This window comes from Eubalaena glacialis, chromosome 14 (genome assembly GCF_028564815.1).
Source record: "Eubalaena glacialis isolate mEubGla1 chromosome 14, mEubGla1.1.hap2.+ XY, whole genome shotgun sequence".
Lineage (NCBI taxonomy): Eukaryota > Metazoa > Chordata > Mammalia > Artiodactyla > Balaenidae > Eubalaena > Eubalaena glacialis.
The window spans coordinates 38,926,818-38,945,330 of record NC_083729.1 but is presented as its reverse complement, the minus strand read 5'-3'; the positions used below and the strand labels follow the sequence as shown (position 1 = coordinate 38,945,330).

Sequence of the window (18,513 nt, the reverse complement as noted above, 5' to 3'; positions counted from 1 at the left end):
CTGTGCTTTTGCTTGACTGTCCCCAGTTACAAGAGATGAAGCAGCAAGCTCTGATTGTCACTGCAAAGTGCTTTCTGCTTGTATAGGCCCTTCAATCCACTGGCATCTGCTGGAGGCCCCACAGGGAGGGTGCAGTGCACGAGACCTTATAAATCTCTTCTCCATCAAAAACTACCTGTCCCATTTCTTATCACCAGGAGGCCAGATTCCTTCCTTGGCTCCCGGGGTAGCTAGTCTCTAAAGGTGGCCCCAATGAGCCACATCTCCTAGTATTCAGGGCCTCCTGTAGTTCCCTCCCACAGTGAATGGGGCTGGCCTGTAACTCACTCTAACAGCAGGATGGGGCAAAGTGGTGCTGTACCAGTTTCAGGACTAAGCCTTCAGAGAGCCTGGCAGCTTCTACTTTTGCACTTTGGGGGAGCCCTGAGCAGCCGTGTAAGAAGTCTGGCTACCCTGGAGACCCCATGTGGAGAGGGAGAGGCTCCGATACCTCACGGAGTGAGAGGGAGGTCCAGCCGTGCCAGCATCCCAGCCGAGCCCCAGCCTCCAGCTACCGGCCACAGGGTCCCAGAGGTGTGGGTGAGCCCTCTGGTCATCCCACCAAGTCCAGCCTCCTGACATTACACGGAGAAAAAGAACCACCCACAGAACCCACAGACTCATGAGAGCTAATAAAAGTACTGTTTAAGCCACTATGTTTGGGGCAGTCTGTTACACAACTGTCTTAGGGACAACCACAACAGTTCCTATGAATATTTTGGCACAGATGAGCTGATTGGTTTGGGTGGTGTCATTTGGCAGAGATGCTGGATGCTCAGGTGATGAAACCTTCTGGAGACAGTGTCCTAACCTGAAGGAGTGCCCTAGGAGTGTGACATCAGGCCCCAGGAAGAGCCAGCAAGAGATCCTTCTGAGTACTAGGTCCTTCCAGGGCCCTCGATCTCATCTCCTAGGCTCTGCTGAGTTTTTTATGGATGTCAGTTTTTTCTGGATCATGATGGCCATGTTCCAACCATCCTACGTTTGTAGACAAAGGTAAGGCAGATCCCCTCCCAGGTGGTGTGAAAAGGAAAGAAACGCAGTAAAGAATACGTTACCATTTTTGAGACTCAGGTTCTCACGGATCTCCTCATGGTCACAGGGATGAGTGAAGTCAAAGATACTGTGTCCTGTTAGCTCCACCTGTTTCAAAAACAAGGTTGGGCTTCATTATTCCTAACACTGAAGAAGAGGTCTCCAAGAGGAAGCTGGGGCCCCTTTCATATTTGGAGAGAGGGAGGAGGCTAAATCAGGTCTTCTCATATTCCACTCCACAGGTCCACAGACACACCGGTGTAACAGAGTTCAGGACGATGTGATTCACAAGGGTGGGTCTGTTAATCCAGTCGGCAGAGCCGTCCACCAGGGTGGCCATCAGCAATGCTAAGCCCAATGCCAGGGCTTCTCAGTGTGTTCCTGAGGTTTGAGGCTTGAAATCAGAGAGAAGCAGGGTGGGCACATGCAAGGACAGGTCAGGAGGGATGTGATCAGAACCTTCCACTAATTTCTACCCCCAAGTGGAAACGTTTTCCCTTTCTGAAAGAGCCAGAGGAGGGTGTCACCTGTGTGAGTCCCATGAACTTGCTGATGTTTTCCGACAGAAAGATCATGTCGCCATCTTGGGTCACGACGGCAATGAAGCCCTCCAAGGCTTTCAGGTACAAGTTGTCCATCTGCTGGTCAGACTCAGCTTCAGGCTCATTTTCAGAGCAAACTGGAAGGAGACAGGGGTTGGACGGCTTGCATCAATGTGTTAAAGCAGATGTGACTGGCATGGATGGATGTCTGCCAGGGATGGCTCAAAGGCATTAAGTGGATTTTTCTGGAAACGCACACTGCCAACCATCTAAGTGTCCACCACAGGCTCAAGCGGCAGGCATTTGATGAACACCAGTGCACAGAGGACACCCTGACAGGAGCTTTGCGGGCAGTACGGTTGTTGTGGCCACATACGCGTGGTACCAGTGGCAGTGGCAGCAGTAGTGGTCACAGATGCAAAGGCAGTTACAGGAGTAGTCAGAACAATAATTGTCCCTAATGGATGTTGAACAGTGACAGCATGTCAGGTACTGCACCGAGCATGCTATATCATCTTCAAGACATCTGCGGGGTAAGTACTATTTTTTTGTCTCATCTTACAGATGAGGCCTGGAGAGGTTAAGTCATTTGCCCAAGGTTATAAAGGTTGTAGCTAGTGGACTCAGGCAGCTGAATCCAGAAGCCACACTCGCAACCATTCATAGGCTTTGGACTATTCCTCCTATTAGGCTATTATGACTCTGAGTAAGTAACAACCTCTTTGAATATTAGTTTCCTCATCAGCTAAATGGAGATAATAATTCCCATCTCTTTGAGTTGTAAGGATTAAATACGTATGTAAAATGCCTAAAACGTACCAACTATCATGAATTCTCTCTCCCTTCTGCCCCTCTATGACACTGTCACTGCCTTCAGATTGCTCAAAACCTGGACGGGGGCTGCGTGGCACACAGAGACACAAATCTAAGTAAAAAATTCAGGTTGACAGAACTGGGCACCCAAGAGGCATATAGACAGTAAGTGCTGAAGGGTTCATAGGACGAGGGGGTCGCTCTGGGGTGGTCAGAGACAACTGTTTAAAGAAGGGCATTTGAAGACACTCATGAAAAACAGGGATCTCACTCTGTTAAATGAAAGAAGGGCTTTCTGGGCCTAGTGGGTTGGGCCGACACTGGAAAGCATGGAGGTGGCAGAGCCCAGAGAAAGCTCCCTCCAGGGACGGAGAACAGGTCCACCTGGCTGAAGAGGAGGGTCCATTTCCCAGACTTATCGACTGGCCTCATGAGGTGGGTCCGGTGGCCTGGAGCAGTGGCATCTCAGACCACTGCTTTGGGGAGGCTCATCTGGCAATGGTGTGCAAGGCGGTTTGGAGTGAGGACCAGAGGTGTGAAGCCACATGAGGAGACTGCTGTGCTAGTGGCAGGCTGCAGAGGTGGTTGCCAGGGGCAACCTGGGAAGGCATCCACTCCCCAGCCAACCACTTTGAGGAGCCCTGGCCTATGAAGTATACCTCTGCTATTTGCAAAAGGTAGACTCAGCTCTTGTCCCACAGATAAAGCTCTCAGGCCCCAGACCCTTGGCTGTTATGGCTCAGACCACAGACTTTATTTCAGCCCTGCTTCTCCTAGCTCATTATTTAACTCCAAATATACACTTACTTATAAAAATTTGTATTCATCCAGTACAAACATCAAGCCAAGTATGCCTCCCTTAATTTACAGAACAAGAGGATTAGAGAATAATGTGTCACCTATAAAAGTTAACATTCACTTAACTATAAAAGGAGTCTTTCAAATTGAGACTGTTCTAGGGAATGTAAAATGCAATGCATTTATGGGCCACTTGGCAAGGGACACATGGATGCTGTGAAATGAGGTTCAAGGGCCTTTCTGCAAGGGCACTGGATTTATTTGGTTCTCTTTTCTCTTTCCTCTTGAGCTCCTAAATTTAAGCTCTGGGCCATATGCTGTTATTCCTCAAGAAGAACAAATCCAAACTAGGAGATGTTCCTACCAAGGGGCCTCAGTGGCACCACTGCGGACCATCCACCTTCAGGACACAGGATCAGTGAATGTGCCGAGGTCACTGATGCTGCCTAGGGACAGGCCAGTCTTTAGAGCCAAGAGTTGGGCCGTACAGAGTAGTAGCCTAGTGACTTCCCTCTGTTTTGCTAAAATGGTAGAATGAAATGAGGGACATTCTTTCCTCTTCATAACCTGATTCAGGTGGCTAGCCTATGGGAGGGGAGACTGTCTAGGAATGGCCTTTTTACCACACACATACCCACACTTGATCCCTGCTTCGGGTGCCTGCCAACTAACTGGTTAGCTGAACTGATAATAGTGAACCAAAGTTCCAGGTGTGGGTGGTGCCTCGGCCAATGTTCGCGCTCTGGGTTAACACCTATATTTAAACAAGGGCTTCAGGAGAGACCATGACTTGACTCAGTGCTTTCAAATTGGAGCGTGCACCAGAACCACCAAGAAAACTTGCTAAAACAAGGATTTCCGAGCCCAGTGCAAAGTAAGAATGTGGGGCCTCTTGTTGAAACATTAAACCATGCCCAGGGCCCTTCTGTGCGGGACCGCACAGGTCACACAGAGTCATGGAGCCCACCCTGGATGTGCCCCCTGCCCAGAGTTCCTGAGTCAGTAGGTCTCAGGTTGGGGGCTGAGAATGTGCTTTTCTAACAAGTTCTCACATGATGTGGATGCTGGTGGCCCTAAGACCACAGGTGGAGAATCACTGCCTTAACTCAAGGTCCTACGAGTGACCCTAATGCCGGGAAAATCAACCAAGTTTGGCAGGTGGTGACCTATTTGGGGGATGGGTGAGGAGAGGTTTTCAGCACTGTTAAAAATCACACCAGAGAGGTGAGCACCTTCTCCAGGCAGCAGAGGCCAGCCCCCTGTGATTTCTGGCCTATTGAGGTTTTCTTCTCTTCAATGTCTTTGATCTCAGTGGCAACACTGACTTCAAAATCTGGAGTAATCCCAAGACAACCCTATTTGGGTTAACTAGGCCCAGAGGAAATAGTTCTGCTTAAAATTTCCTGTTTTTTAACAGTTCCGCCACAGCCAAACTGGTTTCCATCCGTGCCCAGTACACTTGCTTCCAGGAGGTGGCGAAATTGGCTGTAGCAGCTGGCCAGCTGGCCTCCAGGAGGGAGGGAGAGGGGTGCACAGGGCCCACGAATGGAAACAGAACATCTTGGAACTGAAGTCACAACGGCTGGGGGGCCAGGAAGCCAGCAGGCCGGCCCCCAGGAACCCTGGGACAGCGAGGCCTCTTTCCTCCGTGGAAGGCTGTGCTCCTGCAGCACCTGCCTATCCTCCTGGGGGCTTCGGAAGGAACCTGGCCGGCGTGCTGTCAGCTTGGAGCTGAGAGTGGAAACTGCGGGGCCAGATGCAGCCCTTCACTGGAGGGGCCAGGGGCTCAGGCACATCATCCGGCTGAAGACGGCTCTGCCTTTTCCCCTGCTCTTTCTCGGGAGCATCATATCTTCTGATTGGATCATTAATCTCTGACTCAGTGCTAAGCACACAGAAAATTCCCTCACTCACTACGTAGTTATTGCGCTCCTGCTACATGTCTGCCCCATGCTGGGCACGAAGCAGGAAATCAGTCAGGTCATCTGTCAACAGGTGACGCTTACTAGATGCTCAGTCCTGTCCTAGGGAAAGTCAGGTGTAAGAGCATCCTTTCTCTCAAGGAATCTACAGACTGGTGGGGAAGAGAAAGATAAACTGCCGTAAGGCTGCACAACAATCCAGAAGAAACCCTTGGTGCCAAATAAAGAGGGACCCACAGTAGGTGCTCCATAAACCCTCAGCAGGGTCTTTAAATTGCCTTGGGCTCCAGGTCTCAGTTACTTGCTTCCCAGGACCCTTCAGGGTCTGACCCCAAAGAAGAGAGGTGGGTCATGCAGATCAGAGGCACTCTGCAGAGATGCAGCATGCTGGGCCCAGGAGCACAACAAGTTTCTTTAATGCTAAAAATAGCCCCGGTAAACAGGCTTTGATGACTCCCCACAGCCAGGATATGCGCGGGCTGAGGTTTCGGAGCACTTTTTCCGGAGCACCGCGCATTTCCTTCAGGCAGCACCACGCGGGGGGTGGAGGGGGGACGGGACCCGAGGGGCAGCAGGAGCTGGGCATCTGGGGCGAGCGGGCAGGGTGGCAGGGCAAACGCTCCTCACCGGGCCTCTGGGACCAGATCATCCCAGGGCTGCTGGTCAGGGTGCATTTTTATTCCACCAGGGTTATTTTACCTCTGTTCCTAGTCTGAGAAGTTCCAGGAGTGTTTTGACTGGTCTTCAAACCACCCTGATGTGATCCTCCTGGTGCAGATGTGCTGTGCAGATGTGTCACCGGGTAGTTATCAACGAAAGGGCTTTCCTTTTACACCAATTCTTCCCTCTGGCCCACAGACCCACAACTACACCCGGCCCTGGGTGTGCTGACTGCAAAAGCAGACCCAGTCAAGCCATGAGGAAACTATTTTTGAATCACTTACTGGGTCATTAGCCCCACCTTTAAACTCCACCATTGCCTGGTAGTAGGCCTGGGCTACCCTCACATCTTTGGCAGAAGGCACTGTGTTTTATCTGACCTTGCAGGCCTCCCAAAGGGCTTTGAAAGTCCAACATTAGAAATTCATTCCTTTATTCTGTGCATAACTTACTATCCTATCTCACCTCTCTGTGTTACCCTTCATAAGATGTCTCGTCGGGCTGGGGTCAGTACATACCTGCTGATTGACCAGACTTTTTTGGTTTAAGTTAAGGGAATGATCTGAACAAAGCATCTCTAGAAGAGACCGTACGATTAGCTGCTCTCAGCCATTAACATCCTAGCATGAATCAGCCTCTCAGCTCTTCACCAAACAGGACAGAAAAAGGCCTTGGTTTGGAGGGTGAGTGGGGCAAGGGGGTGAGACAGTAAAAAAAAAAAAAAGTAGAGGTGAAAGCCTGGGAAAAGAAGTCCGAACGGGGGACCTAACAGGGCACCAGAAACCATATCTGCCTCCACAATTTTCCCTCTGGTCTCACTCTTTCCTGCATGAAAAGGTCACGGCAAAAAACTAAAATCACTTGACCCACATTTTAATGTCTTTCCCTTAGTAGTCTAGAGACGAGGAAATCATAATCTCTTATTAAGACTGATGTCTTCACTAAGCAAATGCCAATGAATTAATAATAAACCTGACATTTGTCTTAGAAAGCTTGCTGCACATTGACCTCTAGCTCTCATGTAAAATGAATTTGATTTTACCTCATATGAGTATGGGGGAAGCCAAAAATCAATTTTATAGTGAAAAGCCAACTCTGCACATCTACCACTGTTTAAGGCCGTCCGAATGCAGGAGTGAACCTCATCTGGTTACAGTTTGCGGAGCTCCTCTTGAAAGAGGATTTAAGACAATCAAGTGGTATTTCCACTGATGTTCCCGTCAGAGTGTGTTCTGTTCTCGGCCCAGCGTGGAAGCTAATATCATAAAGCTATTGTTTCAGTTTGCTTCCTGTGATACAAATCTCAATCGGCCGCCCAGACTCCCAGCCTGAATTTCTCAGCGTTGAGGTTTCCTCTCCAACATTCCCACACAGAACAGCCTACTGTGAAAATCAAAGGGAAACGTGTTACTAAGTAAAGAAGAAACTTTTCTAAAGCAAAACCTGGTCTTTTTTAGCCTTTTGAACTCTGAGGTATGCAACCAGCTATTTCCTATCATAAAGTGAGCCAACATCGGCACTCACCTTTGTTAGAAATGCTTCAATAATGGATCTGTGGTTTGTTTTGACTTGGGAAAGCTTGGCAACTCTGCATTTTGCTAGAAATTGCTAGAAGGTGGTAAGAGGACAGTAAGGGTTTACACTGGGTTTTCATTTACATCATTTTTTCCAGAAGACTACTCTTATTATAAATCAATATGCTTGTTCATAGTAAGTTTTATCTCTTAAGCTATAACTTACTGAGAGCCCATATGTGGCAGGCAAGAGGAAAAGGGCTTTCATATCCAATGTCCACAGTAAGTACTGGTATCCTCTTTGTGCAGATGAGAAAGTAAAGCTCAGAGGTAGTCAAGAGGTTTTCACAAGGCTGCAGAGAAGGAAGGCAGCCTGACTGAGGTTCCAGGGCAGGTCCAACTGTCCACAAATCCTGAACTCCTTTTCTCTGCATTGCATGTTTTGAAGAAGCAAAATGTGATTTAAAAAGAACAAGATCCTGTCTCGCATACAATTCCTAAAAACGATAACAACAATTGGTCTAAAGAATGTGTGGCAGCAGCCTGGAAGAGAAGGTACAGAAAGCCATCCATCTCCTCCTCCCCCAGGTGAAGCATGTTTTATGAGAACTGCTCCTTCAAGGACGCCCGGACCAGACGGCCAAATGTGGACACTTTTTATCCTTTTGTATCATTTCTTTCCCCGGGACTGAGAGGACCAGAAGTGACACACTGAGGGCTCTGGTCAGTCCAGGGCCAAGCCCAGCCAGAGCACAGGCACTTTGCTTCCATACTTGCAACCGCCCTGGGAGGGGACATGTTGATGTCTCGCTGTGGCCACTCTGGTCCTATCTCCCTGGGCATATCTGGCACACAGGGGGTTCACGCCAGCACACATGCAGGCAGATGTGCTCAGAGCCTCCAATATGTGTCCTGTCCAAGCCAACCCTGAACCACTGAGGGGGACGGTTATGCATGGGAGAGCTCGGAAACCAAGGCCGTGCACCAAGAGCAAGGGTAGAAACAGTCACTGAGTGTGTGAGGACCTCCTGCAGACCCCAGTGCTCAGGGCTAGCCCCTGGTGCCTCTGTTTAACTTTGGTTCCTCCTCCAAGGGAGAACCCTCCCCTTCCCCCAATCCTCAGCCCTCATCGACATCTTCGCCTGACCAGGTTTGCAGAATGCTCCTGCCCTCCATGTCTCTCTTCCCATGGATTCAAAAGGACTTGAACTCCAGGCGCTAAATGTGTGACTTGGAGCAACCTTAACTTTGCTGTGCCTCACTTCTCATCATCTGTGAAATGAGGGGAAACATCCTACAAGTCCAAATTCAATCAGAGAGATGTCCCAGGATTAATGTATTACTCCTTTCGGGGCTCCCTGCTGGTGGAGGAACAGGGGTGGTGGTGGTGGAAGGAAGCAGCGACGAACCCAAAGAAATCAGCGTCTAAGAGTAGAATCCCAAGTATTGTAACAGGGAAGTTGAAATGCTTCTGGGTGTGGGGAAGGGGTCTCCGTCTAGTCATTAAGTCCTCCACTACCTAGTCTGTGCAGATGTAAAGATGATTCCAACACTACCGGACACTGCCCTCACCTGTCCTGGAGGACAAGCTTCTTTAAAGGAAAGAAGTACACACGTGTCCTGCGATGGCATCTCCAAGCCTTTCTTATACTTCAGCCCATAGTTCCCTCTTCCTGTAGCATCTAGGATGACAAGTCTGCCATTGCCTTGCACTGTTTCTTTCAAAGTATTTATAGAGCAAGTCTTCGCCCTGGGTTCTCCCCCTACTGTCTGTTCTTGAGACTCTTTAGATTTGCAGTCCAGGGTTAGCCCTCCAACCCTTGGACCCACTGAGCTGTCATCCTACTTTCTGAAAGTCTTCCCCCCATATCCTTCCTGTGCTCCAGGGCCCAGAATAGCACATGCCGGTCTGGCCTCCCCGCCTCACACTGGATTCCCTCTGCTCTGGGTTTCTTTCCCAGAATAGCCACTTCATAACAGGATGGCAGAGTCAACCCCACTCCAAGGCACACGGCTCACTCAGGAACACTGAAAAGCCAGCACAAGAGAACCTTCCCTTGCCCTCCCTCCTCCGCTCACCACCTTGGATGCTGCCACCTGCAGTGCCACAGCCAGGTGGGGTGCAGAGGGGCACTGCCCGCTGCCTGGTTTTGTTAAGAAACTGGCAGACTAGAGGGGACTGTCGCATCAGATCTGACACTGGCAGAATCCCCAGGCCACCTCTTTCTGGTCAGGACTAACAGGAAATGGTATTTTGAAGAAGGTGAACTCTGAGGGAAAAAAAAAGTTTTGTGAACTTGAGACTTGCAGAGGTTATCAGGGGAGGTGAGAATTAGTTGGTCCTGAGGGGAGACTATTACCTGTCAGGGGCTCCCCGGTGTGAGTAGTGTGGCTGGGTCTGGTGCTTTACAGACGTTCTCTCAGTTAATGCTTAAAGACACCCCATGCAGTAAGCATTTTAACCCCTTTTAACAGATGAGGAAACTAAGAGCAGAGACACTGAATAATTTGCCTGGCATCCTGGCTAGTAAGAGGGAAAGATCCTATGGGCACACCTCCGCTTCTGGAGAAAGTGGCCGGCGGATAAACACTAAGATGCTTCCTAAGGATTCCTTCACCCTAGACTGGAGTGTGGGTCTGACAGCCAGAGCACGGGAACTGGGGAGCCAGCAAAAGCTGCTCTCATTCTCCCAGCCCTCTCTGTCCCCTCAGCTTCCAAGCACTCCCCTGGTCCTGCCCTTGCTCTTCAGCCCATGGCTGTATTCACTGAAAAGGCCACGGCTGGAAAGACGTTCAACCAAAGAGAACAAAGCGCCAATGACGGCGTTTCTATGGGTGGAAAGTTTGCAGAGTGGGCGTTCCTGGGGAGGAAGACCTTCCCTCTGTGCCAGTGGCCTTCCAACTCTGGCCCAGTGGCGCCTCCTGCGTGCGAGGACACGTGGGGAAGGGGCCCGGGGGCCGCAGCCTCACCTGAGGACAGGAGCTTGTGTGTACGCAGGAAGCTGATGGCCAGCCGCATGATGGAGGCCTTGTCCAGGTGGGAGCTCACGCTGTGAGGCAGGGGCAGCTCGTGGGCCAGCTCGTAGAAGACCTCCGTCTCCTTGCTCCGCCGGCACCTGGCAGCATCTCGGGACTTCTCCTTCCTCCTCTCTGAGCTGCTCCTACATCGAGAGGCAGGGGTTAGTCTCTAGCACGTCACTGTCATCCCATCAAACCCCTGGTCATGACATCCCCGGGACTCCCCACCCACGGCACAGCCAGACCCTCCCGATGAGCTGCCACGGGCTCACGCCAGTCACCGGAGCCGCGGGGAGTCAGCTCTGAACTGTCAGCTCTGCCTTCACGTGTCTCGTGTCTTCTCAGCCGCCTTCCCCTCCTGCGTGCCATGGAGACCACAACAGGGCTTCACACGGGCGGGGTTTGAGCAAAGCCTTGCCGATTGAATCAATCCACTGGCAATGCCTGGGACCTGGTCCAGGGCTATCTGGGGACTGAGGTGAATGCCCAGGGATGGAGAGGGAAGGGTGAGGAAGCTGTGGCCAGGGGCCCAGATGGCTGTGTCAAAGCCTCTGGAGAACAAGATGAAGATCTGCTGCTGGATAAAATGCTCTTAGAGACAATGAAGCCCAGTACTGGACCTTAGATCCCATTTCGTATCAGAGAGTGATTTCCACCGTAAAAATCGAAAATGCCACTAGAGCCCAAGAACAGTCAGCCAGACACCTGTCAGTCTGATGTCCCGACGTGCACACCTGCTGAGGGTTAAAAAGGACTGAGCACAAACACAATTCCTCTTTAATCCTGACAGGACAGGCTACCTGCAGGTCTCATCTTCCGTCTCCTTGCAGGACAGAGGGCCACTCGCCAGCTCTGTACGTTTATATTATTTAACCTGATTAGCCTCAGTTTTCTCATCTGTAAAGTGGTAATACAGTACTTGCCCCAGAGTTAATGTGAGGATTGAATATGATAACTTCAGTAAAATCTTTTTTTAATATAAATTTATTTATTTTTCATTTATTTATTTTTGGCTGTGTTGGGTCTTCGTTGCTGTTCACGGGCTTTCTCTAGTTGCGGCGAGCGGGGGCTACTCTTCGTTGGGGTGCGCCGGCTTCTCATTGCGGTGGCTTCTCTTGTTGGTGGAGCACGGGCTCTAGGTGCGTGGGCTTCAGTAGTTGTGGCACGCAGGCTCAGTAGTTGTGGCTCGCGGGCTCTAGAGCGCAAGCTCAGTAGTTGTGGTGCACGGGTTTAGTTACGCTGCGGCATGTGGGATCTTCCCAGACCAGGGCTCGAGCCCGTGCCCCCTGCATTGGCAGGTGGATTCTTAACCACTGCGCCACCAGGGAAGCCCTCAACTTCTGTAAAGTCTTTAGTGCCAGGCCTATCCCAATGCTAAGCAGTCAATGTTAGCTAATATCAATAACAAATATATTCATGAAAAGATAATCATGAGAGTAAAAATGTTACAAAAGAGTACAGTATAATCCTATTTTCATGGAAATGTATTATACATAACACTTATATAGGAAAAAGTCTAGAAATATAATAAATAACTGTTATTCTTACAGCTATCACGTATATGGTACTTATTATGTTCCAGGGACTGTCTTAAGCACTACTGCACTGGCTTCTTTAATTCTCACAACTACCCTTGGAAGTAGTTGTTATTATTACCCCTAATTTACAGATGAGGAAACGGGTCCATAGAGACTAAGTACAGTAGTCCCCCTTTATCCACGGGGGATTCATTCCAAGTCTCCCAGTGGATTGCCTGACCCCGTGGATACTACCGAACCCTACCTGTACTATGTTTTTTCCTATACTAATGGGCAGGTAGCGTATACAGCACAAATACGCTGGACAAAGGGATGATTCATGTCCTGAATGGGATGGTGGGACACTTCATCATGTTATTCAGAATGGCATGAGACTTAAAACCTATGAACTGCTTATTTCTAGAATTTTCCATTTAATATATTCAGACTGGGGTTGACTGTGGGGAACTGAAACCATAGAAAGTGAAACTGTGGATAAGGGGAGACTGCTGTAATTCACCTGCAGCCTCTCCGCAGGTAAATGGGGAAGTGGGGCTTTGCACCCGGCAGCTGGGCCCCAGAATCCAGGCTCTTCTCCATCAATGATGTCCTGCCTCCCCAGCCTCAAAAATGTTACAGTGTCAGGTCAGTGAGGTTAGGAGGAATTTTTTTCTTAGTGCTTCTCTGTATTTTCTTATGTTTCTATAAAAAAAAAAACCTATATTGCTTGTTTAATAAACAAGTTTGTCTTTATTTTTTTTATAAGGTGTCCAATGCAGTTCACGGCTCTCAAGGCCTCACCCAACCCGCTCCAGCTTGCTCTGGCTATCCTCTCTCCTGAGACTTCCAAAACCAGGGGCTGCTTCTCCTTTTGTTTGGCTTTGCAGCCTGTTATCTGGACTGAAAATTCAGTATTTTGGGATTCCCGGAATGTTGACACGCCGCCTCTCAAACCGCCAAGATGTGGGGCAGAGGCACTGTTTTGACTTTACCACATGCTTCATTTTAGAAAAGCATAACAACCAGCTCCTTGGATGGATCAAGCATCATAGACTCAGACTGCAGGAGGAAACTCCAACAGCTGTTGATGGTCAGGAAGAACCTTCAGAAAAATTGTGAAATGAGTGAAATTGTTTTTCTTGTCCTATCTGCCTTTTCTGTTTCCTTTACCCAACTCCCGTTTCCTCCTCTGCGCCTGACTTCCAGCCCTCAGAACTCTCGTCCCTGCACCCCACGCCTTCAGAACCTGCCCTTAGGATCATTCTGCTCTTCCTCCGGCCTGTAGTGGCAGTTTGTATACTAGTCCCTCTCATTTGCATTTTAATCCTGACCTCTGATTGTGGAGCGAAAGCAGTTGTTCGAGGTTTGCACGTATCCTGGCCCAGGAAGGGAGGGTGGGAAGGGGACAGGATGCTACAACTGTACCCATCACACCTGCGTGTCATGAGAGCCAGCGTCTTTAGGACACTGGAGTCCACTCTCCAGCACAACCGTCGTGCTCCCCAACAGAAGCATCATCAACGCATGACCAGCCATTAGGGGCCTCTAGAGAAGGCCTCCTGGGTGAAAGAGATACCAGCACATTTACATCGCTGTGACATTTACATCAATGTCCGCATGCACAGTGCTTCCCTTTGCCATTGCCCCTTCTTTGAAGTGGAAGAGCAGACAGAGAGGAAGAGCCAGGGAAGGAAAAGGCCGTCTGGAGTCGGTGCTCTGTCTGCCAATGGCCTTTGAGATTTGGCTCCTACTACGTTCCCTTGGCCACACAAATGTTTATTGACACCCACTTTTGTGTCGGGTGCTGCACTGAGAACCTTACATATATTACCTCATTATAATCCTCTTAACAACACAATTATGGTAGGTATTGTGAGCATATTTACACACGTGGGAACTGAGGCTCAGATATCATCCGTAACTTCTCAAGGTCACAAAGCAAGTGCCTACATAAGCTCTTAGAGGGTGTACAGTCAGTGAGCAGACACTTAGAAGTCCTGAGACACGTGGGTGCTCCCTGTCTAATTCCATCCTCACCCCCTGCATATGAGATGGGCAAGGCAGGCACTGCTGTTGTCCCCATTTCACAGATCTGGAAACCGAGGCCCGACCAGGTTAAGTTACTTACTTAGGGCAGTTCTGCTAATTAGTGGCAGAGCTAGGGCTAGAACCCATCTCTTCTCAGGCCAGTACATACTCTTTCTACTGCTTAACAGTAGGAGATAGCGGCTTTAGCAAGAAATAAAGAAACAGCAACATCTTAACGTTTAGAAAAAGGTTGAGAATCTCATGCAGTCTCTTGGTTTAAAAGTCTGAGCTCCACTTTAGCTACCTTGTTTTTGCAGTTGTGCTCTGGGACCAGCATGACTTTAATTGGATTATCTAGTTAACCTTGACACAGCCCAGAGATATCTGTCTAACGTTGACTCTGGGAAGAACAGACAAACATGTGTAATGCTGCCATATTGAATTAGCAACATGGAAGAACAAGAATAATTAATGCTAAGTGTAAAGGTGAGACCTGCCTTGGCCTAACTGATGCACCCAGTTGACTTCCTCACCCCATCTACCACAGGTTGGGCCTCTCAAGCCAACGGATCAGGGGACGGGAAGTTAGGAGGACTGGTGTTTTAACATGCTGGCCACACACTATCTAGCTATCTGATGTTGAACAAGAAAACGCATTCTCGGTGCCCTGATTGCCTCATCTCTGAAATGGGAGCCATCTCGTGTCTTCTTTGTCAGGATCAAATGAGATGAGGGTAGAAGGGTTGGAAGTACTAGAAAGCTCTCCACCAATGAAACCCTCAAGACAGATAGTAATGATCCCACTGCCAGGCTAATCTGAGCATTAGTCACGGTCAGACTTTGGCCCTACAGCTGCTCATTGCCAAGTCAATGCTGTCTCAGGGCTGCAGGTGTATTTGTTGGTCAGGCTGATTTTGATCAGTTTGTTGGGTAATGCAGCTGACCCTTCTTAGGTCAACGAGGCTTCATTTCCTAAAGTACTTGTGCCTTATTTTCTCTCCCTAAGTGGGTGTTAGAATTCACTGCAATAGACTAGAATTTTTTTTTTTTAATGATAATTCTAGACATGGCATATTAGAATTCCCTGGTTTTTTGTAAAAAGATATTTTATCTAAGTTTTCCGGATCATCAGAAAAGACTCAGAAATGCATTTCTTATTCCAATTGCTCTTTCTACAAAGTCCCTGCTCCTGTCTTTCTTGGTGGTCCTCCTGAGACCACAGGGGGTTCCTGCACAATACGTGGTATACGGAACACACCACATGAACATGGCCCTGGTTGACTGTGTCTCGGGTGGACCCAGAAGTGTTTACTGAGCTCCGTTCTGGACCTTGTGGAGGAGGTGCACGTTCCTTGTTCTCGAGGAGTACGCAGTCTGTTTGGGGAGCCAACAACTTGAAACATGCCCATGAACCAGAGAAATAAACACAGGCAATAAGCACGATAGGTGGTTAAGATAAGAAACAAGCTGATGTCAGCAAACAAGGTCAGGGCAGGCTATCCAGTGAGGCAGGAGTCCAGCTGATTCTAGAAGGACAAGTGGCAATACCTTACAGTGTTTGAGGGGCGCAGAAAGCACATTTTTTACACTTTATCTCATGTGAGTCTCACAAAACCCCTGAGAGATAGAAACTCCTATCCCCATTTAATAGATGAAGAAGTGGAGATTTAGAGAGGTAGAGTGACTTGCTAAAAGACATTGTCTCAAACCTAGCTCTTCTGGGTCCAAGATCAAAGGTTTTCCCCTGGCAGCAAGGGAATTGCTATTTATTGTCTACCTTCAACATGGACCAGGCTGTGTTAGATACCTTCCCACCAACTGGATGTCCATGTACACTACAGGAAGAAGAGAAGGGTGACGATTTGGAAAAGATCCAGTGACATAAAGACTCCATGGTGGGGTGGGGGGGAGATGCTGCCCTTAGGTGAGCACCCACTCACCTCGGAAAAAGACCTGGAACCTTAGGTGTAGGATTAAGAACCAATACCCGAGCTCAAATGGAGTGAGTAGGAAGAAGGGGAATCGGATGCAGCCTGCGTCACGCAAGTCTGGGTGTGTGGTGCAGTGCCATCCGAAGTGACTCCACAGTGCTTCATAAAAGCTGCAGGTCCAGCCTGCGTGAATGTCTCTCTCCAAGCTACAGGTGGAGAACAAGCAGTTTCTCTCATTTTGGGGGGACATTTCATATACACAAATTTATACGTATTCTCCCCAAGTTAAAAACTCAAATTCTGAAACACTTGATCCCAACTAAGGGAAAAAACCACTTAGGGACCAGGTAGCCAATCAAAAGATAAGACAAAACTGACGGTCCTAAAGCTTCAGCATGCACATGCTATAACTCAACCAGGGAAAAACCGCTTTGCCCAGAGCTTCATTATCTTAAAAATTTCTCCTTAACTTTGGGGTTATTGCTCTAAGCCTGGCTTAGGGATCCCTACTGAAGTCAGTAATGGAACCATTATCAGCTCTTGGTCAGCCTGGCTTGTGGCTCCCAAGATGTCACCCACTGCACCAATGGGGTCGCTTGCTTAATTAGCCATAGTCTCCCGATCTTTAGCGTGATTAGGGCTCCCATGCCTAATGCCTGTGGGCCATCAGGGTATCAAAACAATACACCTGTTCCCTATAAGGTTCGCAGGCTTAGAAGCAGAATGGATTTCAGCAGGTTAAGGAGAAAGACTGAAGCTAATTAAGCCACCTTGGATCAGTCCATTGGCTGGTGGTGAAATTCTAAGCTGGTGCCAATTCGCAGAAGGCTGTAAATGGATGAAATGAAGGTCAAATGCAATGGGGAGGGGGCTTTTGTGACCCTTCACTGAGGCTGTGCCACTGCTGCACGAGGGCTGCCTGAAGGAAGGAATGTGCCAGCTTCAGGTCCCAGAGATCAGGACGAGTGGCTGCCCTACACCTAGGGGTTGATTGCTTCATGGATTAAATTAGAGAAGAACAGTACTTCCCTGGTGGCACAGTGGTTAAGAATCCACCTGCCAACGCAGGGGATGCAGATTCGAGCCCTGGTCTGGGAAGATCCCACGTGCCGCGGAGCAACTAAGCCCGTGCGCCACAACTACTGAGCCTGTGCTCTAGAGCCCGCGAGCCACAACTACTGAAGCCTGTGTGCCTAGAGCCCATGCTCCGCAATGATAGAAGCCGCCGCAATGAGAAGCCCACGCACCGCAACGAGGAGTAGCCCCCGCTCGCCGCAACTAGAGAAAGCCTGCGCGCAGCAACGAAGACCCAACACAGTCAAAAATAAATAAATAAATAAAATAAATTTAAGTAAATAAATAAATTAGAGTAGAACCAAAGCTGGTGCTTCTCGATCTTGGCTGCTCACAGCAATCATCAGAGAAGCCTCAAAAAACTGATGCCTGGGTTCTACACCTACCCCCAGAGAGTCCTATTTAATAGGCCTGCGGTGCAGCCTATTAAGGGGTTTTGAAGCTTCCCATGTGATTCTCCTGTGCAGCCGGGGCTGGGAACCACTGTTGCAAAGCAGTCAGCTTTAAAATAAAAAGGCTGTTTTTTGTGTGTGTTGTTTTGTTTTGTTTTTTTGGTGGAAGGAAAAGGAAACTGATATTTACTGAGCACTGGGGCTAGGTGCAGTTCATAAACATTCTCATCTGATCCTTATTTAAATTATGCAGTGGTATTGGTCCCAATTTTGCAGAGCAATGGATCTCAACTTTAGCCTGCAGAAGAATCACCTGGAGGGCTTAGTAAAAGGTTTCTGAGCCTGTGATCACCTGTCTTTGGAGTTCTGAAACCCAGATCTACTTCTTAAACCTAACCACATCTCTCCCCCTACCATGCACTGTTGTCCACACTCAGCAAATTTGGAGTCACCATCATAAACCAAACAGTTATTTATCTAGGAGCTCATGTGGCCATCACTGTCCCAGAGGCTATGACTGACAGAAAGAGGGAGGTAAAAATAAGGAGACAGACTTGAATCGAGGCCACATAAAAGGCAGCTACCCCTCAAAATAGCCACCTCGGGAGAAGGTACAAACTTTATTCTGGTGAAATGGCCGCTGCTCTAAGTATTTTGGGAGGTCCTTTAGAAAGAACCTCAGAGTCACACAAGAAAATCAATCATAATACTTCATAGAACATACATCATTTTAAACCCCAAATGACATTATCCTGTGTAGCCACCCCCTTTAGTCACCAGACTTGGCTGTGGATGGGTCTCAGTTGTTTGAAAGAATAAAATATGCCCTCAAAGATAAGGCCTTGCCACAATTGAAGGTATTGAAAAGAATGGTCTTTGGCTCTGAAGGCAATTCCAAAGGAGTGGCAAAATATTTTAAAAGAGGGTGGTGTTGGCCAACTTCCTGGGATATTCTGATGTTTGCCGAAGACAGTAGTGATGCGTAGGGGAATCTATTATATAGATTATACATTATATAGGAGAGGAAAGGGCATCAAAGTTAGCCAGTCAAAATGGAAGAAATTACATTAGCAAATTCAGGAGAAACTGGGCAGATCAGACAGAACTCCACAAGGGGGAAAGGCATCAATATGCATACCTCTGTGAGAGGTCTGGTCTCTGCCCTGAAAGAGAGCACAGCCCAACTGAGAGATAAGACTAATACTCCAGACTAGTGTATCAAAAGCCCTA

At 48.7% G+C, this 18,513-nt stretch overlaps 1 protein-coding gene across 1 annotated transcript in view; it reads right to left on the bottom strand.

The window, feature by feature from the left end:
* Positions 1-18,513, bottom strand: part of EPAS1 (endothelial PAS domain protein 1) — an 89,169-nt gene that overhangs the window by 30,197 nt on the left and 40,459 nt on the right. The window contains exons 2-4 of the mRNA XM_061168546.1: positions 10,294-10,484; positions 1,602-1,753; positions 1,098-1,182 (exon numbers count right to left, since the gene is read on the bottom strand). Coding sequence (XP_061024529.1) covers positions 1,098-1,182; positions 1,602-1,753; positions 10,294-10,484 — 428 coding nt within the window. The remainder of the gene's footprint in view (positions 1-1,097; positions 1,183-1,601; positions 1,754-10,293; positions 10,485-18,513) is intronic.